Below are 27,416 nucleotides of genomic sequence, written 5' to 3'. Positions count from 1 at the left end.
GTTGTTACCTGCAATACGCAGACATTTATTACGTGACACAACGTAGCCGGTGCAACTTGAACCACGATCCTCTCTATCTCTTCAGTTGTTGTTCGACGCGCGGCGCGATTCCTCCTCCTAATCCTTTCGTTCGAATTTCGCTAACGAGCGAGATAAGCTCCGTTTGCGCGTTTATCGATCAAATTTTATCTGAAACTTGATTTCGAGAAATTCGAATCCGTTTTTTTTTTCCCAAATCTCATAGAAGCATGCACTATGATTTTTAGATAATAATTTCTGATTTGCAGTTGAATTGAATATTTGATATACCGTTTTTGTGTAAACCTCGTTTGATTTTCTTCGATGTGATAATAATTATTCGTGGAATTGATTTTTAATTTGCGAATTTTGTGCCGAAATTGTGTGAAATTTTGCGATGAAGTATATACATTTTATTCGAGTATGTTTAAAATGTTCGAATGCCTGATGTGTGAAAATTTAATATGGTTAACCTGTTAAAGATGGTGGAATGAATATCGCGAAATTGCAAAATTTATCGGTGAATAAAATTATAACATGTGGAATCGTAAAGTATTCATCAGGATCGTCGAAGTGGTGAGTAAATATTTATTTAATTTAATATTACGAGATTTTGTATCAATATTTGAGCAAAAATTTCACTGCTCGTGTTTTTCAATTTAATTCTGCAAATTTATGTCATGAATGATGATGAATTTATACCAGTGTTGTCACAATAATTGTAACGATGTTCTGAATATTTTTTTGACAATTAATTATTTATAATTATTTCTACGAATGGAACACGGTATAATTCATTTCAATATATTGTTTTTTGAAATAGATAAATGAACTAAATTTCATCGAACGAATATTCGATTTGCAGATACTTTGTATTGCTTGTGTGGTGGCATTAAGGGTGACCGATGACGAGAGTCGAAGGGTTTTCCATTATTTGAGAAGTCGCAGCAGAGAATGGTCTCTTTTGAACAACGTCACGTGGGGTGCAATAGGTTCGAAATACCAATTCATTGTATTCATTTTACTTCCCATACTAAGAAAAAATAAAATTATTTTTATTCAATCTTATATATATATATCTTTAAAATTATTTTTTAAAATATTTTTTAAAATATAATTTTAAAATATTTCTTATTAAAAATTGAAAATATAATATTTTCTTCTTAATACAAATATTTTTTCAGAATATATGAAAAATAATTGGCGAGACATATTATGGAAGATTAATTCTGGACAACTCCATTATTTCATAATTGTTAAAATTTTGAATTGTTTAAAAAAATTCGAGCTGTCTAAGAAATTGTCGCAGATATTTCAATATTATATAAACAATTATATAAACAATATTGATGAATAAATTATTTTATGCATCAGATAATGAATAAGTATAATATTCTGGAATGTAAAACACGCAACTTTTCTTTTGTTAATCTAGGCGCCGCTCTTGCAACCGCGACTTGTGGTGGTTACATAATAATCACAACAGGTCTCCTTATTGCCGCTGCAACAGGAGAGCTTAATGGTCGAAAGACGGTAATCATTTCCCTTTTTTTTTTTCCATATCTGTTTGCGCAATATTTGCAATACACGACGAAAACGTTCGAAATGCATTTTATGACCTGTTAATTTCTCCTTCCTCGACAATTATAATATAAGTCGTCACACTTCCTTAATAGTCTTATTGTTCGGTGTCTTCAAGGTATTCTTTCTCTTTTAACGTCCTTCGACGAACTGATTTTATCTCTTATGTCTTGTCTTGTGTCTTCGACCAGTGCCCTGAATTCAGATATCTAACCCTTTCAAAAATATTTTTTTGAACACTATTGCGCAAAATCATTAAAATTTTTTGATAAAATATAATTTATGAAGTAAATGCCAAAGCAGAGAGATAGTCTTAATTAAAAAATCAGGAATTTAACTTCCTGTTTTTTTTTTTTTATTCCGTAGAAGAAGAAGTTTCACCGGTAAAAGTAAGATTAAACGGATAAAAATTGAAGTTCTATTTAAATCCATTATATGAATAATATTAGCATAATATTAGCAATTAAAGTTATATTACCTTTTACTTTTTTTTTCTAGCCAACATTGATTTACAATATCAAACATTTTCTACATAATTTTCCGCAAAACTGCATATACATCTAGATAAATGCATCAAATTCTTTTGCATTTGCAAGAGTAAACAATATTTTCAAGGAGGCATGTTCAAATCCCACGATATTAATCTTATTTTCAACATCCTTTCTGATTAGAAAATCTCGTTTTTTACAGACACTCCTCGTTCATTAATCAATCCATGTTATAATGAAATTAAATCGTGACGTTCTGAATTATATACATACTTGTTTCAAAGGTTAATTTTTTCAGCTTATGCAAAACAGATAGAACAAGAAATCTTTTAAATGTGGAGCATGATTTAATCTATCGTGAGAAATATCGTGTCCATCGTAACGTTGTTGGTGCCAAGGTTAAAAATATCCTTCATGCAAAATGATTACGAGAAGAGACACGTAACAGCATCCTTGGTTGTATGGCAATTGAGCCACGTAATATAAACTGTGACTTATTTAATGACTCATAAATGAGGCTAGACGAAGATTTCTGCATTAAGAATTAAATTTGCATTGAAAAAAAAAAAAAGAAAAAGAAAAAGCAATGTTGTTTATATTCTTGGAAGGAAAGATTTGTACAAAAGATGGATATAATATTTAGAAATATTTCATTAAGTACAATCTCCATTGTAAAGAAATCTTGGAATGGAATACGAATTATCGAATTATCAATTCTTAGTATGCGTGTGAAGATCGTTTCATTTTTATTCTTGAAAATTTAAATGATAGAAGATAAAAAATAAAAAAAGAATGTATTAAACGGAGGAAGTTATTAAAATTTAATAATGTTTTTTAATGGAAGATACGAAGATTCGTTTTTTTTTTTTTTTTTTNTTTTTTTTTTTTTTTTTTTTTATTCAAGGAAATATTCTTCCTTGGACTTGGAGTGATTCTTTTCGGTATTGTTGGCGCATTGTCCATGGCGTCCATTGAAAACGTCCCTGAGGATTTGATCGACAATGCCGCCGTTTTTGGGGCACTGTGCCTGCTAACAGCGTTGGTTTTCATCGGCGACCTGTTAATGAGCACACCTAAAATGAAGAACAAGCAAAGCATGGCGGAATTCTTGACCGATAAAAAAGGTATTTACAAAAATTATTGTGTTTTATACGAAGAAGATATCGAATACAAGTGTATAATTTTATAGGCAAGGAACAACAAATAACGACTACTCTTACCACGGAAAAAGAATCAAAATCTCCGAAAATAAGCGGTTCAAAAGTCTCCAAAAAAGACGATAAGGGAAATATAAACGACGGTTTCGATAAAGTGGATGAACAACGCCAAAAGAGTTCAGCCAAGAAGGAGGAACGAAGATATTCGAAAGAAGAAGCGTATGGGCACGATGAAATCGATAATTTCGATCGAGAAGACGGAGAGCCGAAAGAGTACACGCAGAATTTCGAGAATGGAAGAGCTCTCAGGGATTCGCAAATGTATCGAGATCCTGAGATGCAAAAGGTTGGGAACAGAGACTCTTATAAAATGGCTCACAGAATGGAAATGCCTACCATGATGTATAAGATGCAGGATATTTATCAACGTCCAGTGGATGAAATCGACACGCCTCGTTTTCCGATCGAGACGAATCGCAAAAATGAGACTATGTTCGCCAAACTCGTGAACCCTAGCGTGAAGATTATGAAAGTTGAACGTGATGTGGACGAAGCTATCGAAAGTTACAGGTAAAAATTATTATTTTCTTAATTCTTAAAATTTAGTGATTCTTCCTGCAATATTCATATTTCATTTATTATTATTTTTTCCTTCCTTTCTTGTGATCAAGATATTCCGACACTAGTCAGTACGACAACGTGCCAGTCAGAATGAGAGGAACATCGTTGAGAAGTCAGAAGAAAAGTCGTGACGTTTCTTTCAACGTTCCACCACCGCCAAAGGGTTATGAGCAGGAGCTTGACCAAGAAAAAGATGAAATCGAGATGCTGGAAGAATGTTTTACCTCGCTTCGAACAACGAGCACAGGGACACAGACGCCCAATCTTCGAACACCTTCGTCACCCACTGATCCAGGATACGTTCGACACACTGCCAGCAATTGGCCCCAAGAGAATAAAACTAAGACCCCTGGTTCGAGTCCAAATCGCACAAGGAATTGATATTATTATGCACAAAAAGTAATTAAAATTTTGCATCATGATTTCTTATGTCTGAGATAGAGTTTCCAATTTTTTGAGAAAGAAATTTCAAGGAGCTTTGTTAAAAGGATTATAATTATAGATAGATTAGAAAGGTCTGTGAGGTGTTATGAAAATGACATAACATTTTTTCACTTTTCCATTTTTTTCTATTTAAATATTAGTCTATTGTTTCTCTATGTCTGAGACACAGTTTCCAATTTGAGAAAAAGATTTCAAGGAGTTTTGTTAAAAGGATTATAGTTATAGATAGATTAGAAAGGTCTGTGAGGTGTTATGAAAATGACATAACATTTTTTCACTTTTCCATTTTTTTCTATTTAAATATTAGTCTATTGTTTCTCTATGTTTTTAATAAAATGTTGTAATAATTTTTAGTATCAGAAATTTGATTGCATTTATCATACAGTTTGTATATTTTTACTCACTTTTCAATTACAATCGGTATATCGTGTTTGATATTATTAAATAAGAATATTTTTATGAATTGGAAAGCAAAAATTGTTTATTGTATATCTTTTTTTCTTCTCATTTTATTAATTCGATTTATTAAATTATTTTATATATACATGTGTATGTATATATTTATTATTTACAAACTGTATTAATTAATTTAAAAGGGTGACAAAGGAATCTTCATAGACACGTGGTTATTTTTGTATAAGTAGAATCTTTTAATATATAAAGTTTTAATACCTCCTTTCACATCGATACGCATTACGTACAATTATTAATAATAATGTCTCCTTGTGATAAACATGTAACCGCAATTTGTTAGTCTCCATCAGAACTTATTCGTTAAAGATATTAGCGTTTAATTGGATTTACATTTAATCATTTCTTTCTACGTGTGTGTACCGTATCGTTTCTTTTTCTTACATATTTTTATATATAAATAAATCGATTTTATCCAATATCAAGTTATTTATATGTTAGTTGTTTTTCTTATATTATTTAATTTACGTGATCGATAATTTCTTCGATTATTAAATAAACGAGAAGAAATTTGGAATTGAAAGAAAAAGAAATCAATCGGAAAACGCAGAGAGTTTCGACATGTTCTGTCATCGAATTTTATTTAAAAAAAAGCCACAGAGCTATTTCTCATTCTACAAAACAGTCGTCCTCTCTTTTAGCTTTTTCACGTAATCCTCTCATTCTCTAAACGTTTCTAAACGCGTATTTACAGAGTTGAGAATTATTGCTTAGATACTTGAGCATTCGTTCCTCTTCTTCCATGTATTAAACATTACGTATAAAATTGTTTAAACTTAATGAAGAGGATTATCAGACATTCTCATTCTTAAGACTGGTGTAACTAGATTATCTTTTATTATTTTATGAAACGATAAATTGAAGATTGGAATATTATTAAATTGATATATGTATAGTTTAATTACGTTTAATTCCATGTAAAATTCTTGATCTACTTCCCTTTCGCATCGAGGTATAAGCTTGTGACTTAATTCTTTAAATTTGTTACATTTTGGTGTACTTGTCTTCTATGGAAAAGTATTTCTTAAAACGAGGGAAAAGATACGCAAAATATCTTGTCACAATTTAATTAGATAGTTAGAATGATTCTATCTATAATAGTATTATCAGATGAATTATAATTCCCTTGAATTCTTCTCACCTCTAACTAAACATATTTACAAGTCAAAAAACTCTCAAACTTTTCTTCATTAGTTTGAATTTTCTCTTAAGAAATCTTTATCAGATCTTTTATGTCATGAATAAATAAATAACGAAAAGATAAATGTAATTTTATTGATAATTCTTTTAAATTTTCGAATATTATTCTTTCTCCTTCTACAATGTTATTTTCAAAAATGCTTATGAATATTAATAAAAAATAAAAATTTATTATAGATATTAAAAAACTTTTTATCGAGAAACTCTTTTTTCTTTTTTGTTCTCCTTTTTTTGTGTAATTATTTCTCTTAAATATGTATTTACAGTATTTTTCATTTGATAAGTGATACGAGAAAAAATATAAAATTTCTAAAATTTGAATCCACATTGCTATAAGTGCAGAATGCAAATCGAATATTTTATCTCATGCCAAATCCAATGCTAGTACCTTGAGCATTAGTGGCTCTTTGTTCCATGGTGATATATTGTCTAATTAATCGTGAAATTTCATGAGCTTGTTCAGTCTGCAATCTTGTAATCCGTTGTTGCATCAAATTACCGCATTTCATATCAAGATAAAGGGTTCCTTCTTCAGATTTTACTTTTCTTGTAGAAATTACTTCAGAATAGGGGTAATGATAGAGAGTTTCCTGAAATTTTAATATTGATTACATAAATTATTCATACAAATTTTTATGTAAAGTTAAGAAATTAGGGACTAAATCAAACTTACATGTGTGATTAAATCAATAAAATGCACTCCATGCCTATTGAGTGCCAAAATATGATCACCTCCCTTTTCTTTTCCTTCAGGCACTCTTTTCACAGCAAAGAAACTAGATCCAAACAATGGCCATTTCCACAAAATTTCTAGCAATAGATATCAATATTTTTTAGATATGGTAAAGATAAGATTTATAATTCATTGTATGATTCATTTTGATTAATTGTATAAAATAAAAAATATAGAAATGTTTAATGTTTATTGATCGGAATTAAAATACTTACCAAGCACTTGTGCTTTACAAGCAGCTACTGTATTATGTTGCACATTATTCCATGCTTGTTGGACCATGTTTGACCACTGTTGTGGTCGTGGTTCTCTTAAACTAAGCACTGGTTTTGGTAATAAATATTTAATTTCTTTTGTTGTAGGTTCATGATTCATATCTGCTGCCCTATGCAATAGAGCTGCTATTTGTGCCATATCATACTTAAAAGAAAAAAGAAAATGTATTAATTAAAAATAAATTCTACAAAAAATTTATAATATCAAAAGAAAATACTCACTATGACTTCTTGAGGTAAATGTTCACCAGGTAGAACTAATAAAAGACCTTCCAAATAATCTGGAGCAATCTGATTGAATACAACTTCTATATACAGTGGAGCATCCAGTCTGAGAGGATAATACCATACAGATCTAAATTTAAAAGGAATTATATTAATTTTTCATAATTTAATTTTATTTAATTTATACTGCTTTCAAAAAAATTATTAGAATTATATTAAAATCATATTTAAAAATATTATACCTGCAGAATATTAGGTAAAAGACCTGATGATTTTTATGTAATTCTGTAGTTACATCCAGTACATATTCATCCCTGGCTAAAGGCATAGTAAATGCATCACCATCGACAATACAATATAATGAGAATTCATCCATTTCATGAGGATTTCTTACAGATATTATGTTGCACATTTCTTCAATAACATCCTATTAATAAAAATAAATTATTAATAAATATTTATAAAATTATAATTTAATATAATTATAATTATAATTATATTAAATATAATTTATATTAAATTAATTTAATATATTATAAATATATATATATATATTAATAAAATTAAATTAATTTAATATAATTATAATTATATTAAAATATATTAAATTATATTTGTATAATACTATTAAGATATAATATCTTAATAATACTATTAAGATATAATATATATAAAATATAATAATTACTAAATTATGAATATAAAAATATTTTTAAATAAGTAATACATATATATTTATAATATATTTTTTCAAATTTTGAAATATCATATATATTTAATAGTATTATTAGCATTATTAATATATAATAAATTTATAAGAATCATAAATATTGCATATGTATTATTAAAATTTGAATTTGAATTTTAGCGCGCAGTTTCACCGGTAGGTGTCCGAAGCATCATGGCGGTCGTGTCAGTGGGGTGTGAAAGTGTCGTAAAAAGTGGAAAAATTTATGGAAATAGCAACGAAACAGCTCTGGTGAGTTTCTTAAATTAATTTGTTATAGCTAAATAATTACATCTATTGTTATCTTTGATATATATTGCTTAATTAATGAGATTTCTTCGATTTTATATCGAATGCGTCAATGGCGTATGAAATGGCGTAGCGTTGCGCATCAAACGCAATATCAAATTGCGTCGTTTGAATTTTAGATTACTTTGTGCGTTAATTATTAACAATTATTATGCTTATTATTAATATTAATGCTTATTATTAGTATTATATGCTTAATATCATATTCGGCATTGCATTTTAAAGATTGCATGTTAATTTCTTTTAGTAGTCTGTTACTAATGCTTTTTACATTACAGTATGCTATATTAGTGAACTAATATTTATCATTAATTAATTTTATAAATATAATATTGGTTTTCTATTCTTAGTAGAATATAAATTATTTCTTTTTGTATGTTCTATGTGCGTTTTCTAGTTTGCGAATGTATTTTAATTAGCTCTCGTGTCAAGAAATATGTCTCGCATATATCTATATATATATATTTATATATATATGTATACAATATATAAGATATATATATATATATATTATATATTAAATATATATATATATATTAATTCTAATTCATTTCTTCACACTCTCATAATATTTCTATTAGTTTCTTTTTAGCTTATTAATTTTCAACTTATTAGATTAATTTGTTGGGGATTGTGGCATAATTAATTTTCTTAGCTTTTAACTTACATTATTCAATTTCAATTTTTTTCTGCATTTAATTGAATTGAATTAGTCTTTTGTCTTTTTTTTCTTATATCATCTTGCTTATTTCTTCTTGGTTCTTTGTTTTACAATTTACAATGATCTTCAAAGAATTTAAATTTACCTGCACAACAGTTGTACATTTAGTGTTGATAACTCTTTCTGTTCCTCCTGGTAATCTATAAATCTGTCTCTTTGCATTTCTGCCTGCACTAATTGCCATAATTTCATCCACGCTTGGCACGTTTTTCCTTCCTCCATATTTAACTGTTTTCCTGAGATTCTGTAAACACACTGTGGCTGTTCCATGATAAGCTCTTCTTTTGTCATAAGCTGCTGTTTCCAGATATTTGGTAAGATAAGGCCTTAGACCATCACTACATGTGAAATAGGCAGCAACAATACTGAAGATTCTCCAACCACGTTGACAACTGTCTGGATTTGGACTTTTATTATTTGTAGTTTGTTTCATTAATTGACAATAAACTTCATCGCGTAGTAGTTCATATTTGTGACAATGCTGAAATAAAATTAAAAAAAGAATAATGTTTTTAGACGTCAAATTGAGATTTCAGTAGTTTGTGAATAGAGAAAGTAACAATTTCACTTTCTGTAATTATTTAATAGAGTTGAGATTATTTATAAACAATATTTTTTTAATGTAAAAGATTTTTTGAAAAAGTAAAATAAAAATAAAGAAACATTATAGGAAGAATAAAAATTAATACAAAATTTACCCTTTTTTCCCGAGTGATGATTATTTTGAATGAAAAATTGTTAGAAATTGAATGAATGAGTTTTTTGAATGAGTTGAATGATTTTTTTGTGAATGAAGAATATGAATATTTTTATAAATGTTATTTATTAAGTGTTCTTTTTTTTTTTTTTTTTTTTTTTTTTTNTTTTTTTTTTTTTTTTTTTTTTTTTTGTTATATAAAATCAAGAGAAATTTTTAATAAGAAAGATAGTAGAAGACAATAAGTGGTAGTAGTGATAGTAGAAAGCAATTAAATTCATGATTAAAGAAATAGGCTATTGGATTATTATTCTGTCATTATTAAATTCAATCTAAATATATTTCTCAATAAATTTCACTTCATTTCTAGAAATAATTACATTTATATAATGATATTCTTTTATAGAATATTTAAAATTGTAATTATTTCAATTTATTTTGCATAAACTAAAATAATAGAAATTTTATCAAACGTAATTATTCTATTTTTCAAAAAATTCATTAATTCAAATTGAAAATATAATACTTACCATAAGAATAGTATAAACGCATTTTACTTCACTGGTATCTGGAGGTAATGGTTGATCACCCATGTATCTCATCAGACACAAAAAACATTCTACTGCCAGAGCACTTAAATCTGTATCAAGCTTCAAAAGACTTTGCTCTATTGGCACAGGAGAATATTTCACAAGATCCACCTGTTCTTTCCAAGTCCATTCCGCACCATCCTGTTGGCCTTTATTTTTCTTATTCTTCTTCTTATTTTTCAAGGATTCTATCACTTTAAGAGATCCACTTATTGATCCATCTGCTGTCTTCAGCATTTCAAACCTAAAAACAGAAAAAAAAAAATATTTTATCAAAATTTTCTTTTACTTAAATTCTATTTATAATAATAGAAAATTCCAATTGTAAGGAACTGTTAGAATCAATTTATCAAAGGAACGGTACTCGAGAGTGACATAAATAATAGTCTTCCAAAACGGAAGTCGTCTCGTTGAAGGAGTATGTAGCCATAAAGGGGATTTCCATTGCAGGATGTTGGTACAGACATAGGAAAAAGTCCCGTTGAGTACTGGCTGGGTGGTTGTCACTTGTCAAAGTCATGTTTAAGAAATCTACTCTAGTTAGGCGTTTTAATTCGATTTAGTAATTATAATTCGACTTGGTAAAAGGTTGATCTCTATATTCTGTCAGTTCATTATTATTTTTGTCGTTTGTGTCTTCTGTCTCGTTTCCCTTTGATGCGTTTTGTTACAAATTCGTTTCTTGTGCAAATATTATTCACTAAAAATCTCTCCTAATAGAAATTGTACAATGAATAGTGAAAACTGCTAATTAATTTTAATTAGTCGTACACGGTATACGATAGTTAGTCGGACACTGCGTAGTAAAAGAGAATTAAGATACAATTTGTAATGTCAATTCTTATTTTTTCATAATTTAACACATTTACAATTGAAATGTAATATTGTAACGTCACGTACATGACTTTTAGAAATCTATTCATTAGTACGATCATTTAATTCCATCTAGATCTTTCTTGTTTGACATAGTCTCTTGACCAACGACGAGTTGCAAAATTTTCTACGTCGTCCACGAATTAATTCCAAGTTCTCTTCGTGAATTAGGAAGCACCTCGAAACGGTAACTCGCGAAACGCGGAATAATATCCTAAAAGGAGACGAGCTGTACTCGTTTGCCGCGCGTTCACCAAGATGGTCGATGTTACTCTGAGAACTGCAGTGCGTTATGCTTTCTCAACACGGCTCGCTCGCGTTTCTTGCGTAAGAGGAACCAATTAGTCGTTAACGTTAATTTCTCTTTTATTGCGATGCCTTGTTTTGACAAAAAACGTTTTTCTTCCGTTTAAGATTCTAATAATAGAATTTTCTTTTTCGTTACCTTTAGATAGATTTTTTTTTACTTACTGATTATCTTCCTAGCCTAGAGGGTACAGCGTGCAACATATCGCGAAAGAAACTATATTATATAATTTTAATTTTAAAAATTAATTAAAAATTAAACAATTCATTGAAATTTTATCTAATTTAGATTATTTTTTTTTTAATTCTTTTTTTTTTAAATTCAACAAGATACTATCATGCCACTGGAATAAATTTAATAATACAATTTTATAGCTGTATAGAATTATCTGTTGAATAGAATACTAACTTCTCGGTACTCTGTCTAAAGTTCAGCATGGCGTACTGCAACAAAGAGTGTTTTCCGTCGTTGACGACCGGCCCACTCTCGTAGATGCCATCTTCTTGCAATCTGCCGTTGTCTTCCGGTTGCCGCCATTCCTGATTCGGGCTGAGCCGCTGGTTCTGCTGGTTTTTCTGGTGATTCGTCTGGTTCGTTGCCGACACGTGGTTCGGCACACGACCGGCGGGCACGTGGTTTTCATGGTTCGAGATAACGTGATTAGGCTGACCATGGGATTGTACGTGATTCGATGTGCTGTGATTCGCCTGCGACTGGATCGATTTCGTGATCTGTGATACGTGGTTCTCATGGTGGTTCGGCTTGTGCAGCGGCTTCTGATCGACCTACAATATCGTACGTACCATTTTTTTCATTATTATTTGATTAATTTTATTTAATTTTTGAGATTTTGCACAGTCATCTTGTACAATTCGATTCATTTTTAACATATTTATTTTTAAAAAATAAAGTTCTTATTAATATTATTGTACAAGAGGGCAATGAAAATTGAAATTCAATTATCTGGAATAATATTCGAATGTTGAGAATCTTTTTTGGAATTAATAATTAATTATATTTTATCATTTTTAAATAGAGGGAAAATCTTAAATCGTGAAAGTTAGGAATAGTTCGATTACTAATATTAGTTATAAGTCATTAATAGACTGAGAAAGTTCGTTTTTTTAACCGGATCGTGATATTTAATATAATACACCAAATTGAACTTTCACATGATTCTCGGGTGGGAAAAACATTAATCTAGAACGGAGGAAATTGTTCCACTTGAATCAAGAAAACGACAATTACACAGTCAGTAAATTTTCATAAGTCACTGGTAATAGGAACAAATATCATTGAGCAAACTAACTACTGCTTTTCACTTCGGTTAATGAGAACTGTTTATATTGAATTGAATAATAATAATTCGTTTGCAAGATCTGTGTTCAATCTGACTTATAATAAAAAACTTTACATATTTTTTATTTTTATTTCATTTCACACACAGTTTCTAATTATTTTTCAAAAAAGGAAAGGCAAACGAATTATTGAATTTATCGCGTATAATATACAAAATTTTATTATATTTTATTATATTTTATAGAAATTAGAAAAAAGATCAAATTAGAATTTTGTTAGGAAATTTTCTTTCTAGATCTATTATTAATTATCTAAAGAATATCGAAAGAAAATTATTATTAATATTCGCAATTTAGTTTAATTGACAAAATTATCGAAAAATTCAATATACATTCAATAGAGAAAATTATTATTTAAAATTTTTAATACATCAACTTGGTCAAACATTTCGATTTTTTGTTGTTTCCACGAACAAGCGTCTTCCGTTTCTCTTATCGAGAAATCATGTTTGGGTGCATAAACCATCAGTGTAAAATCCCCTATGTGGGCGTCACGTCGCCCCAGTTTCGCGAGTGATTTACACGACGGTTTTTCGACCTTTCCTATTATTCATTTTCTCTTTCGGATCGCGTTTCCTGCTTTTCACCGGCACACACTCGCGTATATCTCCCGTTCATCGATCGATCTCGCGGATGAGAAAACTGGTTCCCCTGCACTCTAGGGATTCAGGAATGTGAATAATACATTCGACAATCTTCTTCACCCATTCATCTTATTCGAAACGAGCGATTCGATAAAACTTGTAAATTAATAATCCGCAAACGACCTATGACCGACTTACTCGACATCTTTTTACAAATTACATCCGTGTAACTGGTTTCGCGGACGAAATTAGAAAAATTGGAATTTACGATAAAGTTATTCGGCCTGTATAAATAACAATAACGATATTTAAAGATAAGTTGGATTGCTTTTCGTGAAAGAAAATCGATATTTGTAACGTTGTGTTTTCCAAGGTTGGTGGTAGTCGCGAAAGTTTATAGCCACGTATGATTGCCATTATTATTTCCACAGCTGACATATTTTTAGTAAATTGTGATTTCTTTCATCTGGAACTGTAATTTTTCCGCGGTGCCATTGCAGGAATGATATTGCAATAACGTAACTCTCAATTTGCCGTAATTTGCTAGGTAATAAATGGCTATTACTCGAAAATAAAGGAATATGTGCAATTTTTTTTCTACGTATTATATAGTAGTTAGTATCAAATATGAATTTAATGTAGTTAATAAAGATTAGTTAGTTAGTTTTCCAAATTTAAAATAAATTAAATTTTTCAAAATATTCAATTCTTAAATAATACAGTTTTCTTTTTATATTTTCATTTTATATTAAAAAAGAGAGAATTTTTTATTCCATATATTCGTTCAAGTATTTTCATTTCATTAAATTCTCTCAAAGAAAGTAAATAATCAAAAACTTTCTACGTTTTAATTTTTAAAGCAAAAGAATTTTATTTTTATAGAATAGAAGTATAAATTGTTTTTCATAAATTTAAAATAAAAATTAAATTTCTAAAAAGATTAGAATTTTAAAAGTAGATATTCAATTAGGAGGAATAATAATCTTTTATTTATTATTTCAAGTTTTACAACTAGGGAATTTTCTTTTTTTTCTATCTTTTTCCATATAATTAGGGAAAAAATTTTAAACAATCATCTTAGATATCCTTTTAAATGAATTCATAACACAACACCCGGTATATCGATAGTTGAAATCCTGCTGACAAAACCTGAATGTACTCTGAGTGAGTGAGATAAGCAGAAGTCGACCCTGACCCACATAATCGTTAATGCATCCAGATACGATTGTAGACGTGAGCTTGCATAGTTACTTTAATGATATTAATAAGAATAATCATCCACTCGATTCTCTCCGGCCTGTTTGTGAAATAAATTGCACTAAACATTTATCAGATTCTTATAATTTTTCTAAATTGTCTATCCTGGATCGACATTTTCCATAGTAAAAAATTATAATTTCCTATTAAGAAAATATATCAATTTTTCCACCTCTATTTCTTTATTGGAATAAAATAGAAAAGTAAATTTTACATTTTTTGCTCGTTATTTAGATCAGTGTTTTATTTTTCATAATGGAAACTTCTTCTCAAGATCAATTTCAATTTTTTCACCTCGTTCAAATATAAAAGAAAATTGAGATACAATTTCTAAATTTTCTAAACTTTATCTAGACCACTACGTTCTTTATTTTTTATCATTTTATAATTTTCATGTCAAATTAACATCAACCTCTTTGCAGAATTTCTCTTTCGAATGAAAAAAACTTTACTTTTTTCAAATTCCATCAATTCCAATTTTTTTTTTTTTTAATTCGAATAAAAATATTGAACGTTGAAAGAAAAACGAGAGATGCAACATTTTTCATTCTCCATATTAAAATTCTAAATTCAAGGTCAATTTCTAATTTTTCCCCCTCTTTTCGAATGCATTCGAATAAAAAGACATTGAACATGGAAAGAAAATTAATACGTAATTAAAATTCCTATCATCGAAACGCTGTATCAAGGCAATCAATTCGTCGTTTAACCTTAATCCCTCGTGAAACCATACCTTTCAATGGTGGCACCATTAATTCTATTTAAACATTTTAATGGTTCCGCTTATTACACCCGACTCAATCCTCAATTACGGTAAATTTACCACCTGCGCAACATTTTACTAATATCTTGGCACGGTCTCGGTGTAAACAGTGCTCGATTATGCGAGCACGCCGCGAATGCAACCGGCTGCATTCCTTTTCGGTACTTTATACCGTCCGGTTAACGGTAAAAGCTTTTTCAATCTCCGAAGATTTCTCGCCTTCGGAATATCTGGGTGGTGGACGTATATAGAAATTGATTTTCACGCGCGATGCTACGATCGGTATGAAGGTAATGTCGATTTTTGCGATTATATGTTTTAATATCCAACTTTACGAGTATATATAAATTTTTCCACATAACGTTAAAACTGTAATGTACATTTAAAATGCGGAATCGAAAATGGGTTTATCGTGAAAATAATTTCGAAATAATTTTGTCAAAAAAAAAAAAAATATCCGCTCCATCCGTGACCGAAATCAAAAATCGATTATAATTATATACTTTCAATAACGCGATCAAGGAGAACTCTCTTGGGTCCGTGTTACCGATCTAGGAAAAGAAGTTTTTATCGGTTGTAAAACACGCGAGTTGACGATCATGCCTTTGATTTTTCGCGACGAACGTAAATCGTTTTGAAGGAAAACTGCATTCGACGACAATAAAATTGATTGCTTGTATATTAATCGCTTATCGACTCTTGGAAAAAAAAAAATTGAAAAATTATCGTGTTTTGATCGGTCATCAAGGACGAAATTAGTAATTTATTATTCGGCGGACTGAATAATAGGATTTGAATATTCTTTTTTATTTTTTTGCGTCTCTGGATAGTGATCTTTCATCATCAATTCTTCGATTATTATTATGGCTTCTTAATTAAACAACTCCTCGTAAAAATCATAGATCTTAGATAATATACTGTCTACGGTTCGTTGATAAATATTATGTAATTAAAATAGTCTTCCTATGTTATATAATTTGATATAACTAGTTATTCAAGAAGTAATTGACTCGAAACATGTTAACTCGTAACAAAAGAGTCACGAAACAGGCGTTAACACAATAAAATAGAGGTTCGTTAGACGAAATATCCAATTTGCGGCTAATTAATTATTCAATTCTTCGCGTTTTGGGTGAATAAAACTCGTCAATATGTAAAATTTAGGCTTTAATTTCAAATTAGAAAAAAAAACAAAAAATTTTCCCCAAACCTTTTCAAACAAATTCCTGCTCGTTCACTTTATTCCCATTATTTATTACCAATTTCATTATTCGTTCGTTATTCTGAATTATGTTCGATCAAATTAAAAATCAAAACGTAAAGATCTCTCGATCGTGTATCGAATCTCACCCACAAAAATTCAACGAGATTTACTTAAAATTACTTATTAATCGAGGACAAGAATTTTATCGGGATCGTGACCTGGTAGCTCTTGACCTTCTCGTCCAATTTCTTCAAGGTCTCCTGTATAGTTGTGAGGGTCTTGTCGTTCGACTTCTCCTCCACTTGCGCCTCGTTCTGGGTCCTCAGCTCCTCGAATCTCTTCAAGATCTCTCTTACGCTCAGCTTGCTCCCATCCGCGTTCTCTTCCGTGATCGTCTCCATTTTCGAAACCTTCCTCTCCCCGTTCACCCTGCCCACGATTTGATCGCTGTCGTAGAAATCTTGGATCAGCTCGTTCACATCCTCGCCATTTTGTTTGGCCGAGGATGGCGACCCAGCTCTCGATGTCTTCTCCACGTTCTCGTTCTTGTTGTTGTTATTATTATTATTATTGTTGTTATTATTATTAATAATAATCCTCAAGGGGCCAGACGGACTCGCGTTCCTCGAGTTTCTCAGAAGGCAACCCTCCTCGAGCCTCAATTGCTCGATCGTCGGTTGAGTTTGACGATCGGAATTGGCCGAGTTGACGATGGAATTGATCGTGGAGGCAATCGGGTTCAGATACGGTTTCTGATCCAACTTGGACACGTCGATCCTCGGTATGTTCTCGTACTCGAATTTCTGTTGGCACATCCTCTCTTTCGAGTCTTTCTTCGTATCCACGATCCTAGAAATTTGCTTCACGTTGTTCTTGTTCACGTCCAATTGGGCCGTGTCCTGCGACACCTTCCTCTCTTCCTGTTTCTTCTTCCTCTTGCACTCGTCTTTCGCGAAAAATTTGATGAACCTGTTCCTCTGCCCCTCGCTCTTCGACCCCTTCTCACCCCGGCTCGAAGCCTTCTCCAAGAACGCCCCCGAGTCGTCCGTCTGCCCGTATTCGTCGCTGCTCAAATCAGACTCCGAGGACTTGACCAACAGGCTGTCCGGGGAATTTGTCTTTCGTTCCTCGTCGGAGAAATTCTTTTGATCGAACTTTCCGACCTCTGCTTTCTTCCTCTGAGAAGGTATTCCAATTTTCGTATCGTGATCCTCGTAATGCTTCCTGTAATCCTCGTCGACGCGGGGAAACAGAGAATAATCGGGCACGGATCTCCTTTCGATCCTCACCTCTCGCCCCCTACAATCCAAATTTCTTCCATTCTCGTTGATGTCCAATTTTCGCAAAAATTCCGACCTTCTCACGAGTCTTTGAACGTTGTTGAACGGTTTCGGCTCGATTTTTCTCGACTCGTTCTCGGAGATTTCCGACGGATCGACGAACTGGGAGAGGATCTCCGGCCTATGCTTGGGTTTTTTTCGTAGGGTGGTTGGAAGTTCCGCCCAGTTGCTCGACAATCTTTTCGAGAAGATTCCTTCGGTGTCGGATACTTCTCTCTCCATTTTCGCTAGTCGATGTTGAACAGTTGGTTGAAAGATGGGATTGAATACATTTGGACTAGTTTAGACGAGGTATGAGGCGACCATTTCGGTTCAACGTCCGTGAGTTTGTTCAGGGAGATGGTTCCATGAATTTCAGATGTTGATCTGGTTATTAAATATTCAGCTTTCGATCTGATTTTCGTATAACGCGGCCAGTTCTTGAACGTACCGTGCACATCTTTGTAATTTATCGTTTATAACAGTAACAAAAAATGTATAATACTAATTTTTCACATTATTCTTTGAATAAACAAAATTTCTTCTTCTTTTTTTTTTTTTTTTTCCCAAGTCTAATATTCTATGAGATATTCAATTTTTGAGATTAAATATTATTGTTTCGTCTCGTTACAATATAAATAAATTTTATTAGATCTTCTTTATAGAGACACTATTGTAATTCTATTGAAAAAAATAACATGAAATCACGATGGATAATTGCATGATCTCTTCGATGAAAAGTATTAATTTTTGAATTTTTTTTCTTTTTTTGTTTAATTTACGCGTCGAGTATCGTTCGAAACCTTTGAAACGAGAAACACAAGGCCTCATGAATTTTCATTAGCGACTTAATCCTCTTTTGGTCCCGATGTCGCAAAAATAACCGCTGACATAAGTGTCTTTTTTGTCGCGGGTACAGAACGCGACAGAATTTCAAACGGTGCAATCTGAAACATCCGCGAAATACATTTAAGCTTGGTCTTTGTGTAACACACGCCACCAAGCACGACGAACGCATGGAAATTACATTTCGTAGAATATAATTGACCTTGATTCCTCGAACCGAGCATCTTTTACGCCCGGCGACCATGAACTTTCTTCGGCCACCAATTGGCAGATATTCGGTGTTAATTAACGAGAGAAAAGGAAATCATGTGAAGCCAGCCAACAATAATCAAAAATACGCGGAGAAACTCGATTGCAATTACACGAAATGATATATTAATAGAAGCGTTTTAACGAGTTTTTCTTGAAAAATGTGAAAATTAACTAAAGGTTTCATTCATTATTTTCAATTCAGATTTCCAATCAAATATGTCGCGTTTTTAGATTTCTCTATAAAATTTACACAGGATTTCTAATTTTTCTTCTAATAATTATCTAAAGAAAAATTTGTTTCTGGAATGATTGAATTGAAAATTTTCGAAAACAAATGGAAATCGGAAAAAATCGTAGTTTGCCTCCACGAATTATAATACAAAAGATTAATTATCATTTAATTAAAGAAAAGAATTGATTAGCTTTCTGAGAAAACAACTTATAATACATTGAACAAATTTATTCAAATTTCGATGGTTTCTTCTTCTTCTCTTCTCAATTGAAATTATTCATAGAATCGAGTATCGAACAGAAGAGAGATGGAATCGAATAAATGCTCTAAATCCTCTAATGTTGTAAAAAGATCTCGAGTATTAACGATCTCGTTTTTTTTTTAGAAAAAAGATATTTTACCACGATTTCCATGGGTGCGTGTGTTTCGTTCCTCGATAACGAGCCGATCTGCTCGAAAAAAAAAAAAAAAGAAAAAAAGAAAAATTCCGTAGAATCGTCCTCGTTATGGCACGCGAAGTCGAATCTGGATCACGGAAGAAGGACCTTCCTCAGGGACTCGTGAGAAGAGCCGCGAAGAGGCTTGTGTGGGAGCGTTGGAACAATGTACACTTTTCATTGTAATTATTTCGCGCTAACAAACTCACCGTCGGTGAATGAGAAAGGCCTTCTTATGCTTTCGTGGAAACGGACGGGTTATCGGAATGGAAAAGGGTTGTCTTCGCTTTTAATGAAAACTCGCTTTCCCCATTAGCGTGGAAGAAAGTACATATGATAAGTAAATAAATTGAATTGGGTATTTTTTTATTTTCTTAATAGAAAATTTTGTAGTTTTACTTTTTAATTTTATTCAAAATAATTGTTGAGATATGATTCGTGAAAATGTTAATTTGTTCGGTCTTTATCACGGTTCATGATTTTACAATTTGATGAAATATCGTTGTATTAATTATTTTTTTTTTTTTTTTGAAAATGACTATTCATTTCGCTATTGACAAATTGAATTACATTTTCAAAAGAAGTAATTCGACAAAAAAGGATTCTTAAGTTGAGTTACAGAAGATCCAATTGAGTTTTGTCTAAACTCGAATTGAAGTTGAATTCAATTTTTACTGGTTTTGAATTTGGTTAGACAATATTTCAACGAATGTCCTCTTTATTATTCAAGAATTTATGCAATGTCGAGGGAAGGATAGAGATGTATAGAACCCAGATTCAAATAGATAGCTCGATGGTTAAGGAAAAAGTAGAAAACGGAATCCAGTCATTCTTAGTCAGTATGTCACTATACTAATGGAATGAACATCTTCTGACCCACATAATATCTCTCGTTTCACATTAATTCTATCGTGAACGTGCATACGAACGAGCACCAATGATGCAAGCAAATCCATCTTTGCTTATTTATTACTCTACAATTATTTCCTTTCCCCCAAATGTTGTTTAAGATTATAATTTTATCCATTTTTTGTCTTCTTTTAAAATATTTTCTGACAAGTATAATTTATTCGTATCTTATCGAACTTGTTTTTTTAAAAAAATTCGAGTATTTTTCGTGAGAACAATTTATGTTCGCGAACAAATTCTAATCGATAAAAAATTGTGCTTTCAAGGATGTTAAAATTAAGGAAGCCTTTTTTCTTTTTTCATTTTCCTTTGGTAACAGTTTTCTGAATATTCGTTCCGCAAAAGAATACAGAACAATCGACGAAGAAACAGCTAATTAGCATTGTGTTGTTCTGCTCTGTTGCATGGCTCTAATTAAATGACAAGCACTGTGCCTTTTACATAGATCGCGTTTCAGTTAACAGGCGATTTTACAAAAATCATTCTTCCAAAAAAATCGCTTCTAAAAATTTTTCTTCAAAAAGTTACATTTCCACCCTTAAAAAAATTATTTTCTTCGAGGAGAATTCGTTATTTTTTATTCTTAATTCCCTCTCCCCTCTCAAATTTTTATACGAAATAGCACTGTGCCTAAGTTGATCAAAATCTAATCTAATTTATTTTGAAAAATCTTTTTCGATTAAATTTTGAATACAAAGTAAAAATTTTCGAAATAGGAGGAAAAACATTAATTACCACAGCACAGATAAATATTTCATCCAAATCACCCCCGATATCACTCCTTCCCCGAGAAAATTTAATAATGACAAGGAAACTATGTGTCATTAAGTTGTATTACTTGGTCGCGGTGTTGAAAATTTATGGCCGTTCAATGACTATTATTTCCACCTCGGCCAAAGATCGATATCTTCGATAGAGGCTGGTTTGGTATGCCGCCAGCAACTACGCAACTATCCAAGGAACGCGTAAACCTGCGTACAGGAGGATCGTTAACGATCTCGGATGAGGCTTGCGTAAGGAAGATCACGATCGCGCGCCTATTTTTTTCCTTTCTTGCGGTCGCTTCTTTATCGGTGGAGCACCGATGGAAAATAGACGATGCTTTGCAATCCCTTTGTAATTTCGCATATGTATGACGTTCTATCTTTGAACGTTAATAACGTTTCTTGATGAATTTCGAAACTTCTGTTTACGAACGGAATTATTATCGATTCGTAGACGTTCTTTCGTCTTTTTCGAACAAGTTGATAATGTGATACGAATAAATTATTATGGATATTGTCGCGTTTGGAAAAAAAGAACGCTTGGCAAACAAATATTTAAGATGGTGCATGTGAAATTTTTAATTTTCAAAGAAGAGTTTTTTAGCTTGGTATATTATTAAATTATTGTTGTTAATTATTAACATATTTGGATTAATTAAGATTATAACTAAATAAGACGAAATTTCCTATGAATTTGGCAATAACGAATTTTCAATTTGACAAATTTATTAACAAAAATATTAAAGCGTAATCACTTTTTTTTTTATTTATGCCATATAAAGTTATATATATAAAGTTACGTTACATTTTACAGTAATGGTATAATGTTACTTTATATAACATGGAACGTTATATAAAGCTACTTCATGAATATTAAATTCTATTCAGACAATATGAGTCTTATAAATATCGGATAATAAAGTTTGCTTAAACTTTGAAGAAAATTTTATTTCGATTGAAATTGATATGAAATTTCACATGCACCGATATCACATGGAATTCTATTCATTTTTTCGAAGATATCGTAATTAATTAAGAATATCTCTCGATGGTATTCAGGTCCAAAAATTATCGTGCATAATAATTAGCAACATTTCCTCGATTTCTTCGTGGAACGAGATCTACTTTCCCGCAAGAGATTCGCGGATCGATTAAAGCGAACTTTCGATTCCTTGACGAGCCGAGTATGACATACAGCGGGTAATGAAGTTTACCAAAGTGTCTTTGTTTTTTTAGATCCGCATACGCATCATTTCTTTTTTTTTTTTTTCTTTCCTTTTCTTAAATCTTGTATCCCTCTTTTTGCTCAACTGTCATTAGAACAGTTTCTCGCGGCGAAATTCCACTTCTTAATCTGATGAAAATTACAGGTTGTTGTAGAGGTAATGGTGAAATAGAGATTACAAACTTAAAATAAAACGAAACAAATAAAAGGTTTACTTGATCGAGTAAATAGTAAATACAATTTTTTAAACAGTGTAAAAGCATAAAAGTTAGAAATCTTTTAAAATTTTGATTTTTGAAATTCAGCTCGTCGATCAACATACCACTAACAAATATCCTTTTTTAGTTTACGAGAGATTTTTAATATTTGAAAATTTCGCTGGGACAACAGATGGTCGAGTAAACGAGACAGATGGCAAGGTTTTTCGTTCGCATCGAATATATTTACTCAAAGAAGAAATATTCTATTCACTCAACAACTCCACGATCCTAATTATCGATCCTTGGACAAATATATTAACACCTTAACCCACAGGAGGGTTAATTACAATATTAATTTTGCCTATCTATTTGTTATTACCCCTCCAATTCATTTGATTCTAATAAATTAAACTAAATTTCTGAATCAGATGATAAAATCGAACATCGAATATTCCTCCACTTTTCAAATCGTCCATTCATCTCGTCCCTCCATCTCGACCTCGCCCAGCCCCACGATCATTATGGCTGTCGCGTCATCCCTCTCGTAGAATGCAGTAGAATGCTCGCACGGAGTCGTAATGAATATTTAAAAAAAAAAGAGAAAAAAAACGCAGGGCTCGCCTCATCCGTGTTGGCGCGTAATTATCGAAGGCGTGTGCATTCTGCGGTGAGTAAATGATCGGGGAATAATTTCTTAACGGGCGTTGAAAGGCGTGCTTCGGCGAATGCGAGGTAAACAAGAGTTAGTCGTAAGTTGAGACCCGCGACACGAATACCGAGATTTCGCCATGACACTGGACGAAATCGTTTTGTTGCGACACGAGATCGGGATCGTTTTAACACATTACTCGTGCTTCTGCTTATGACGATATTTCGTTTAGAATTTCGTGGGGAGCCTAGCCTTTGTTATCCAAGCTTTCGTGTTCTTTGGATGGACGATTAATGAAATTTAATTATGCTTTACTGTAAAATTTCTCGAATGACAATAATTGATTAACATTTAGAAAGTTTTTCTTTAAATGTAATTTGATAATTTTTTGAATTAGAGAGGAAATTTTGTAATTTCGAATTTAAAAGAATAGATATATTTGTCACATACTTCTTCTTTTCATTTTCTAAAATGAAAATTCTGAATTATTTGCTAAAAATTCGCTTTATTGAATTCAATTTAATTCTATTAACATTTTCCAAACAATTTTCTAAACAATTTTCAAATATCAACGCTACGTCTATTTGTTAAAAATATTAATGAACTTTGTTATTAATCGAAGAACAGATGTTATACGCGGTGTTTTGAAGTATTTTTTTTTTTTTCTTTTTTTCTTTTTATCCGAGTCATGCACTATTAATTACAAGACCGTTTGCTGATTTCACGCTACCGTACAGTTATACTGTTATACGATTGCGCGTATATGGAGTCTTGCTTTTGAGGATGATACACGGGTATCGCGATAATTATCTGCAATGGAATAGCGAGCATAAAAAAGGAACTTTTGAACGAGTAACAATAGGTTTGTCGCTTGGCAACCGGTATAATGAATAAAATGCGAAGTTGTCTCGTTGCAAGGTGATACGAGTTCTTAGACAATTTGCGAATGCAAATTCTCATTGAAATGAATTTTTATGTTCTTCATTAGATGTCTAAAAAAAGAAAGTAGGAGAATACTTTGGAATTAGAATTTTTTATTTTTGTTCTGTACATTTAAATTCTCTTTTTTAAATGAAGTATTTATTATACGTATGTTTTTCATGGAAAATGATATTAAATAAGTCAAAATTATTTTGAAAAAATAGGATATTAGAAATTTCATAAATACAATAATGAAAAATACAATAAAAAAGAATCTTTTTCCAAATTTTCCAAGTTTCTTTTCTTCGATACTTCCAGCATAATTATATTATATAATTAAAAAAAAAAAAAAAAAAAAAAAAAANNAAAAAAAAAAAAAAAAAAAAAAAACTGTAAAATCGTGCACTTTACAATCGACATTGAAAAAAAAAAAAACACTTTTATGAATTCTAATTTCACTCGATATTTATAAAAATGACGTAAGAATAATGTTGACGAGCGGTCAATAATAAACCATCTTTTTTCTTGACTTTGCAAATCCTTGATGCAACAACGTTAACGTATGCAGAAAAAAAAAAAGGAAAAAAAAACAGAAACGGAAGACGAGTCGCGCGTTACGTAAAACACAAGAAGTTCGAATGATGGATGCAAATAAAACTGCGCAAATGGAAAAAGAAGGGAAAAAAAGTAACGATGCGCGCATTAACATCATGCACTTAGTAGACTTTAAACACTTAGGACAAGAAATTGGCTAATGTTTGATCGACAGTCTGGGGAATTCCTTCCCCATTTTTTTTTTTTTTTTTCTTACTTCACACTTTTAGATCGATAGAATTCCCTCCGTTAGTTACGCAACACGTTTCCTCGATACTTTTTCCATCTAGAAATCCGATATCGAACCATTCAAACCACGAACGAATTCATTTCCTCGAAGTCGATGTTATCGTTTCGCGATGCAATTCGCTCGAAAACGAACCAATACTTTGAGATAAGAGTTTTATTAAACGCGACAAATGATAGGGAAGAACGATAAGTATTGCAATTATACGGGGAGAGAAAGAGAGGGAGAGAGAGAGAGAGAGAGAGAATGCAGCAACTGACGTCTTTGAAGACGACCGAGTCTGCACTCTTTCGAGTCTGCACATTAAACTAACCACAAAATATCGTCCAATTAGTTTTATAATTCCTTGCTATCTCCTCGACCAATTAAACGCCTACGATGATTCCTTCATCTTTTTCTTCCATTAATCCGTTAAAAGTTAAGATTTCAATGTATCAGATTTATATTATACAATTTCCTAAAATTCGACATTTACTTCAATTTCGAAACAAGTTTTTAATCGTTCGATCAAAAATATGCATATTATGTATTATGCATTTTCCTCAATTATTTCCCAAAATTTCTATGATATCCTATAATATTTGAAATTTACGATTGAAACAACAAATGAACATTCGAAAATTCATCGATCATTTCTAAAAAATTTCTACTAAACCACATATAAAATCCTCAATCAAAAGCATTTCAATTCTCGTCTCAATCATTCTTCAAAATTATAATTTTCCAATTATATTATCTCCTATCGTTTGATATCTCAATTCCACCAACAAATTCGTATTAACTCCAACAAACATCTTCTAGAACTTCCTCTTCCGACTCCCCATCCTCCCTCATCATCTTTCAATGATCCACCGATTTTTCGATCAAAAATTTCGTCCCTAAAGTGCACGGTACGTTCAAGTAAACTACACGAAATATCGATCGCATCATCGAGAACAAACCGTACGAGGTGTTCACATGTCACTTGATCCTGTGTATCTTGTCACTGGCACTCACACTCCGGGGCGGGGGGGGAGGGGGTTGTCGAGTGTGTAAACGGATAAAGAGCGGATCGCGAAGTTTCGAATGCGCTTACGGGTGTGCAAGGAGGAGTACTTTGGTGCACCGCGCGACGACAGTCGATGAACTGAGGAACAGCGCGGCTTCCGATAGACAGCGCTGTTCGACTGCGCTCTGGCCAGCCGGTGTACGCTCGAAACACCGATATCTGGGTCGAGCCTTTCCACCACGGTGTGCGTATAGCCGCGTGCCATGCTCCGTGAGGCGATGGGCATTCGATTCACCGGTTTCGTTTGCGTTTCCAAGTGAATCGGTCTCCGAGGGAGAGGGAGGCGGCGAGCCGTTGATGTGCGAAAGATTCGCGGAAGTGGATCGTTAAACGTTTTTGTTTGTTAAACTCTTGTTTTCGTGGCTAATTTTTGTTTTAATTTTAATTTTAATTTTTAAATGGAGATTATATTAGATTGTCGTTCGTGTAACAAAGCGTTCATTATTAAATTACGTATCATTGAATGATACGTAAACGCTTAAGGATCTGGTTAATTTGGTTAATTGATCAGGTGGAATAATAATTATTTTTCCTTAGGAGGTTAAAATGTTTTTTTAAAGGAAAAATCCTGTATATTCTTAATATCGTGTTGAAATTTCTTGTTAAAAATCAATAGGGCAAGAATTGAGATTGATATAGGTATACAAATTAAATGGAGTGTGTTAGAATTCTTCGAAGATTCTCTCTATCAAAAAATTGATGCGAGAAGTCGTTCAATAAGGATTGAGATCGATTCATGTATACGTACACGTCCAAGTATCTCATTCCTATCAGTGATCCCATGCATGGAGAGGATTATAGTGCCGACGACCTGTTCCGTGTCCAGCTTTTCTCGCATCCTCTCTTTCTCCTTCGGTTTTCTTTTTTCTTTTTATTTTTCAATACGCGCCGCATTATGGTATGCGCATAATGAAATGCGGAATGTATACTAGATTTTCTTCGGATTTCCTCGGAAGAACGTGCAGATAACGAATATATGTGGGCTTATATAAATAGGGACAACGTGGTGCCCCGTTCAGATCGGTTATTACCGGTAATCTCGTAATAGAAATGCAATAATTACCGTTAGAAGCGGTTAGGAAATTCTTTGATCGTCACGAACGAGTTAAATGATCCAGCCAGAAGGATATTTTATGGTTACGATATTTGGAACGATTTTTAAATAATGAA

General features: G+C 31.7%; 3 protein-coding genes across 10 annotated transcripts in view; 2 read left to right on the top strand and 1 right to left on the bottom strand.

Moving 5' to 3' along the window:
• Window positions 1–67: 67 nt before the first annotated feature.
• On the top strand, window positions 68–12,004 carry LOC122719428. Of its 5 annotated transcripts, none has more exons than XR_006347609.1 (9): window positions 68–420; window positions 501–594; window positions 884–1,010; window positions 1,454–1,551; window positions 2,992–3,211; window positions 3,277–3,814; window positions 3,916–4,264; window positions 8,082–8,192; window positions 9,278–9,415. XR_006347609.1 is itself a non-coding variant. In XM_043945210.1 (6 exons), the coding sequence occupies exons 1-6, from the start codon at window positions 556–558 to the stop codon at window positions 4,244–4,246; spliced, it is 1,353 nt and encodes a 450-aa protein (XP_043801145.1). In that variant the 5' UTR covers window positions 68–555; the 3' UTR covers window positions 4,247–6,128. The 5 variants fall into 5 exon arrangements, 1 of the variants encoding a protein (XP_043801145.1); XR_006347608.1 differs by having other exon boundaries at window positions 68–439; XR_006347610.1 differs by lacking the exon at window positions 9,278–9,415 and adding an exon at window positions 11,867–12,004 and having other exon boundaries at window positions 68–594.
• LOC122719425 (unconventional myosin-XV) overlaps window positions 6,179–27,416 on the bottom strand; it is a 72,353-nt gene continuing 51,115 nt past the window's right edge. For both annotated transcript variants that reach the window (XM_043945197.1, XM_043945198.1), the window contains 8 exons: window positions 11,846–12,222; window positions 10,198–10,501; window positions 9,056–9,451; window positions 7,456–7,640; window positions 7,211–7,343; window positions 6,929–7,133; window positions 6,654–6,790; window positions 6,179–6,570 (listed from right to left, as the gene is read on the bottom strand). In XM_043945197.1, coding sequence (XP_043801132.1) covers window positions 6,340–6,570; window positions 6,654–6,790; window positions 6,929–7,133; window positions 7,211–7,343; window positions 7,456–7,640; window positions 9,056–9,451; window positions 10,198–10,501; window positions 11,846–12,222 — 1,968 coding nt within the window. In that variant the 3' untranslated portion in view covers window positions 6,179–6,339. The remainder of the gene's footprint in view (window positions 6,571–6,653; window positions 6,791–6,928; window positions 7,134–7,210; window positions 7,344–7,455; window positions 7,641–9,055; window positions 9,452–10,197; window positions 10,502–11,845; window positions 12,223–27,416) is intronic.
• Window positions 12,109–27,416, top strand: part of LOC122719426 — a 196,327-nt gene continuing 181,019 nt past the window's right edge. For 2 of the 3 annotated variants that reach the window (XM_043945202.1, XM_043945201.1), the window contains exon 1: window positions 12,109–12,232. The gene's annotated coding sequence lies outside the window, so the exon portion shown is untranslated. The remainder of the gene's footprint in view (window positions 12,233–27,416) is intronic. The other variant, XM_043945205.1, reaches the window with a different exon arrangement.

This window comes from Apis laboriosa, unplaced genomic scaffold, assembly GCF_014066325.1.
Source record: "Apis laboriosa isolate Shangri-la unplaced genomic scaffold, ASM1406632v1 scaffold78_cov150, whole genome shotgun sequence".
Lineage (NCBI taxonomy): Eukaryota > Metazoa > Arthropoda > Insecta > Hymenoptera > Apidae > Apis > Apis laboriosa.
The sequence above is the reverse complement of the archived record's forward strand: the minus strand, read 5'-3'. Positions and strand labels throughout refer to the sequence as shown.

Excerpts from the sequence above, each read along its gene's own strand:
- LOC122719428 (XM_043945210.1), top strand. The coding sequence starts at position 556 with ATGTGGAATCGTAAAGTATTCATCAGGATCGTCGAAGTG. Across the intron at positions 1,011-1,453 it reads CGTCACGTGGGGTGCAATAG|GCGCCGCTCTTGCAACCGCG; the intron begins GTTCGAAATACC and ends TTGTTAATCTAG. Across the intron at positions 1,552-2,991 it reads AGCTTAATGGTCGAAAGACG|GAAATATTCTTCCTTGGACT; the intron begins GTAATCATTTCC and ends TTTTTATTCAAG.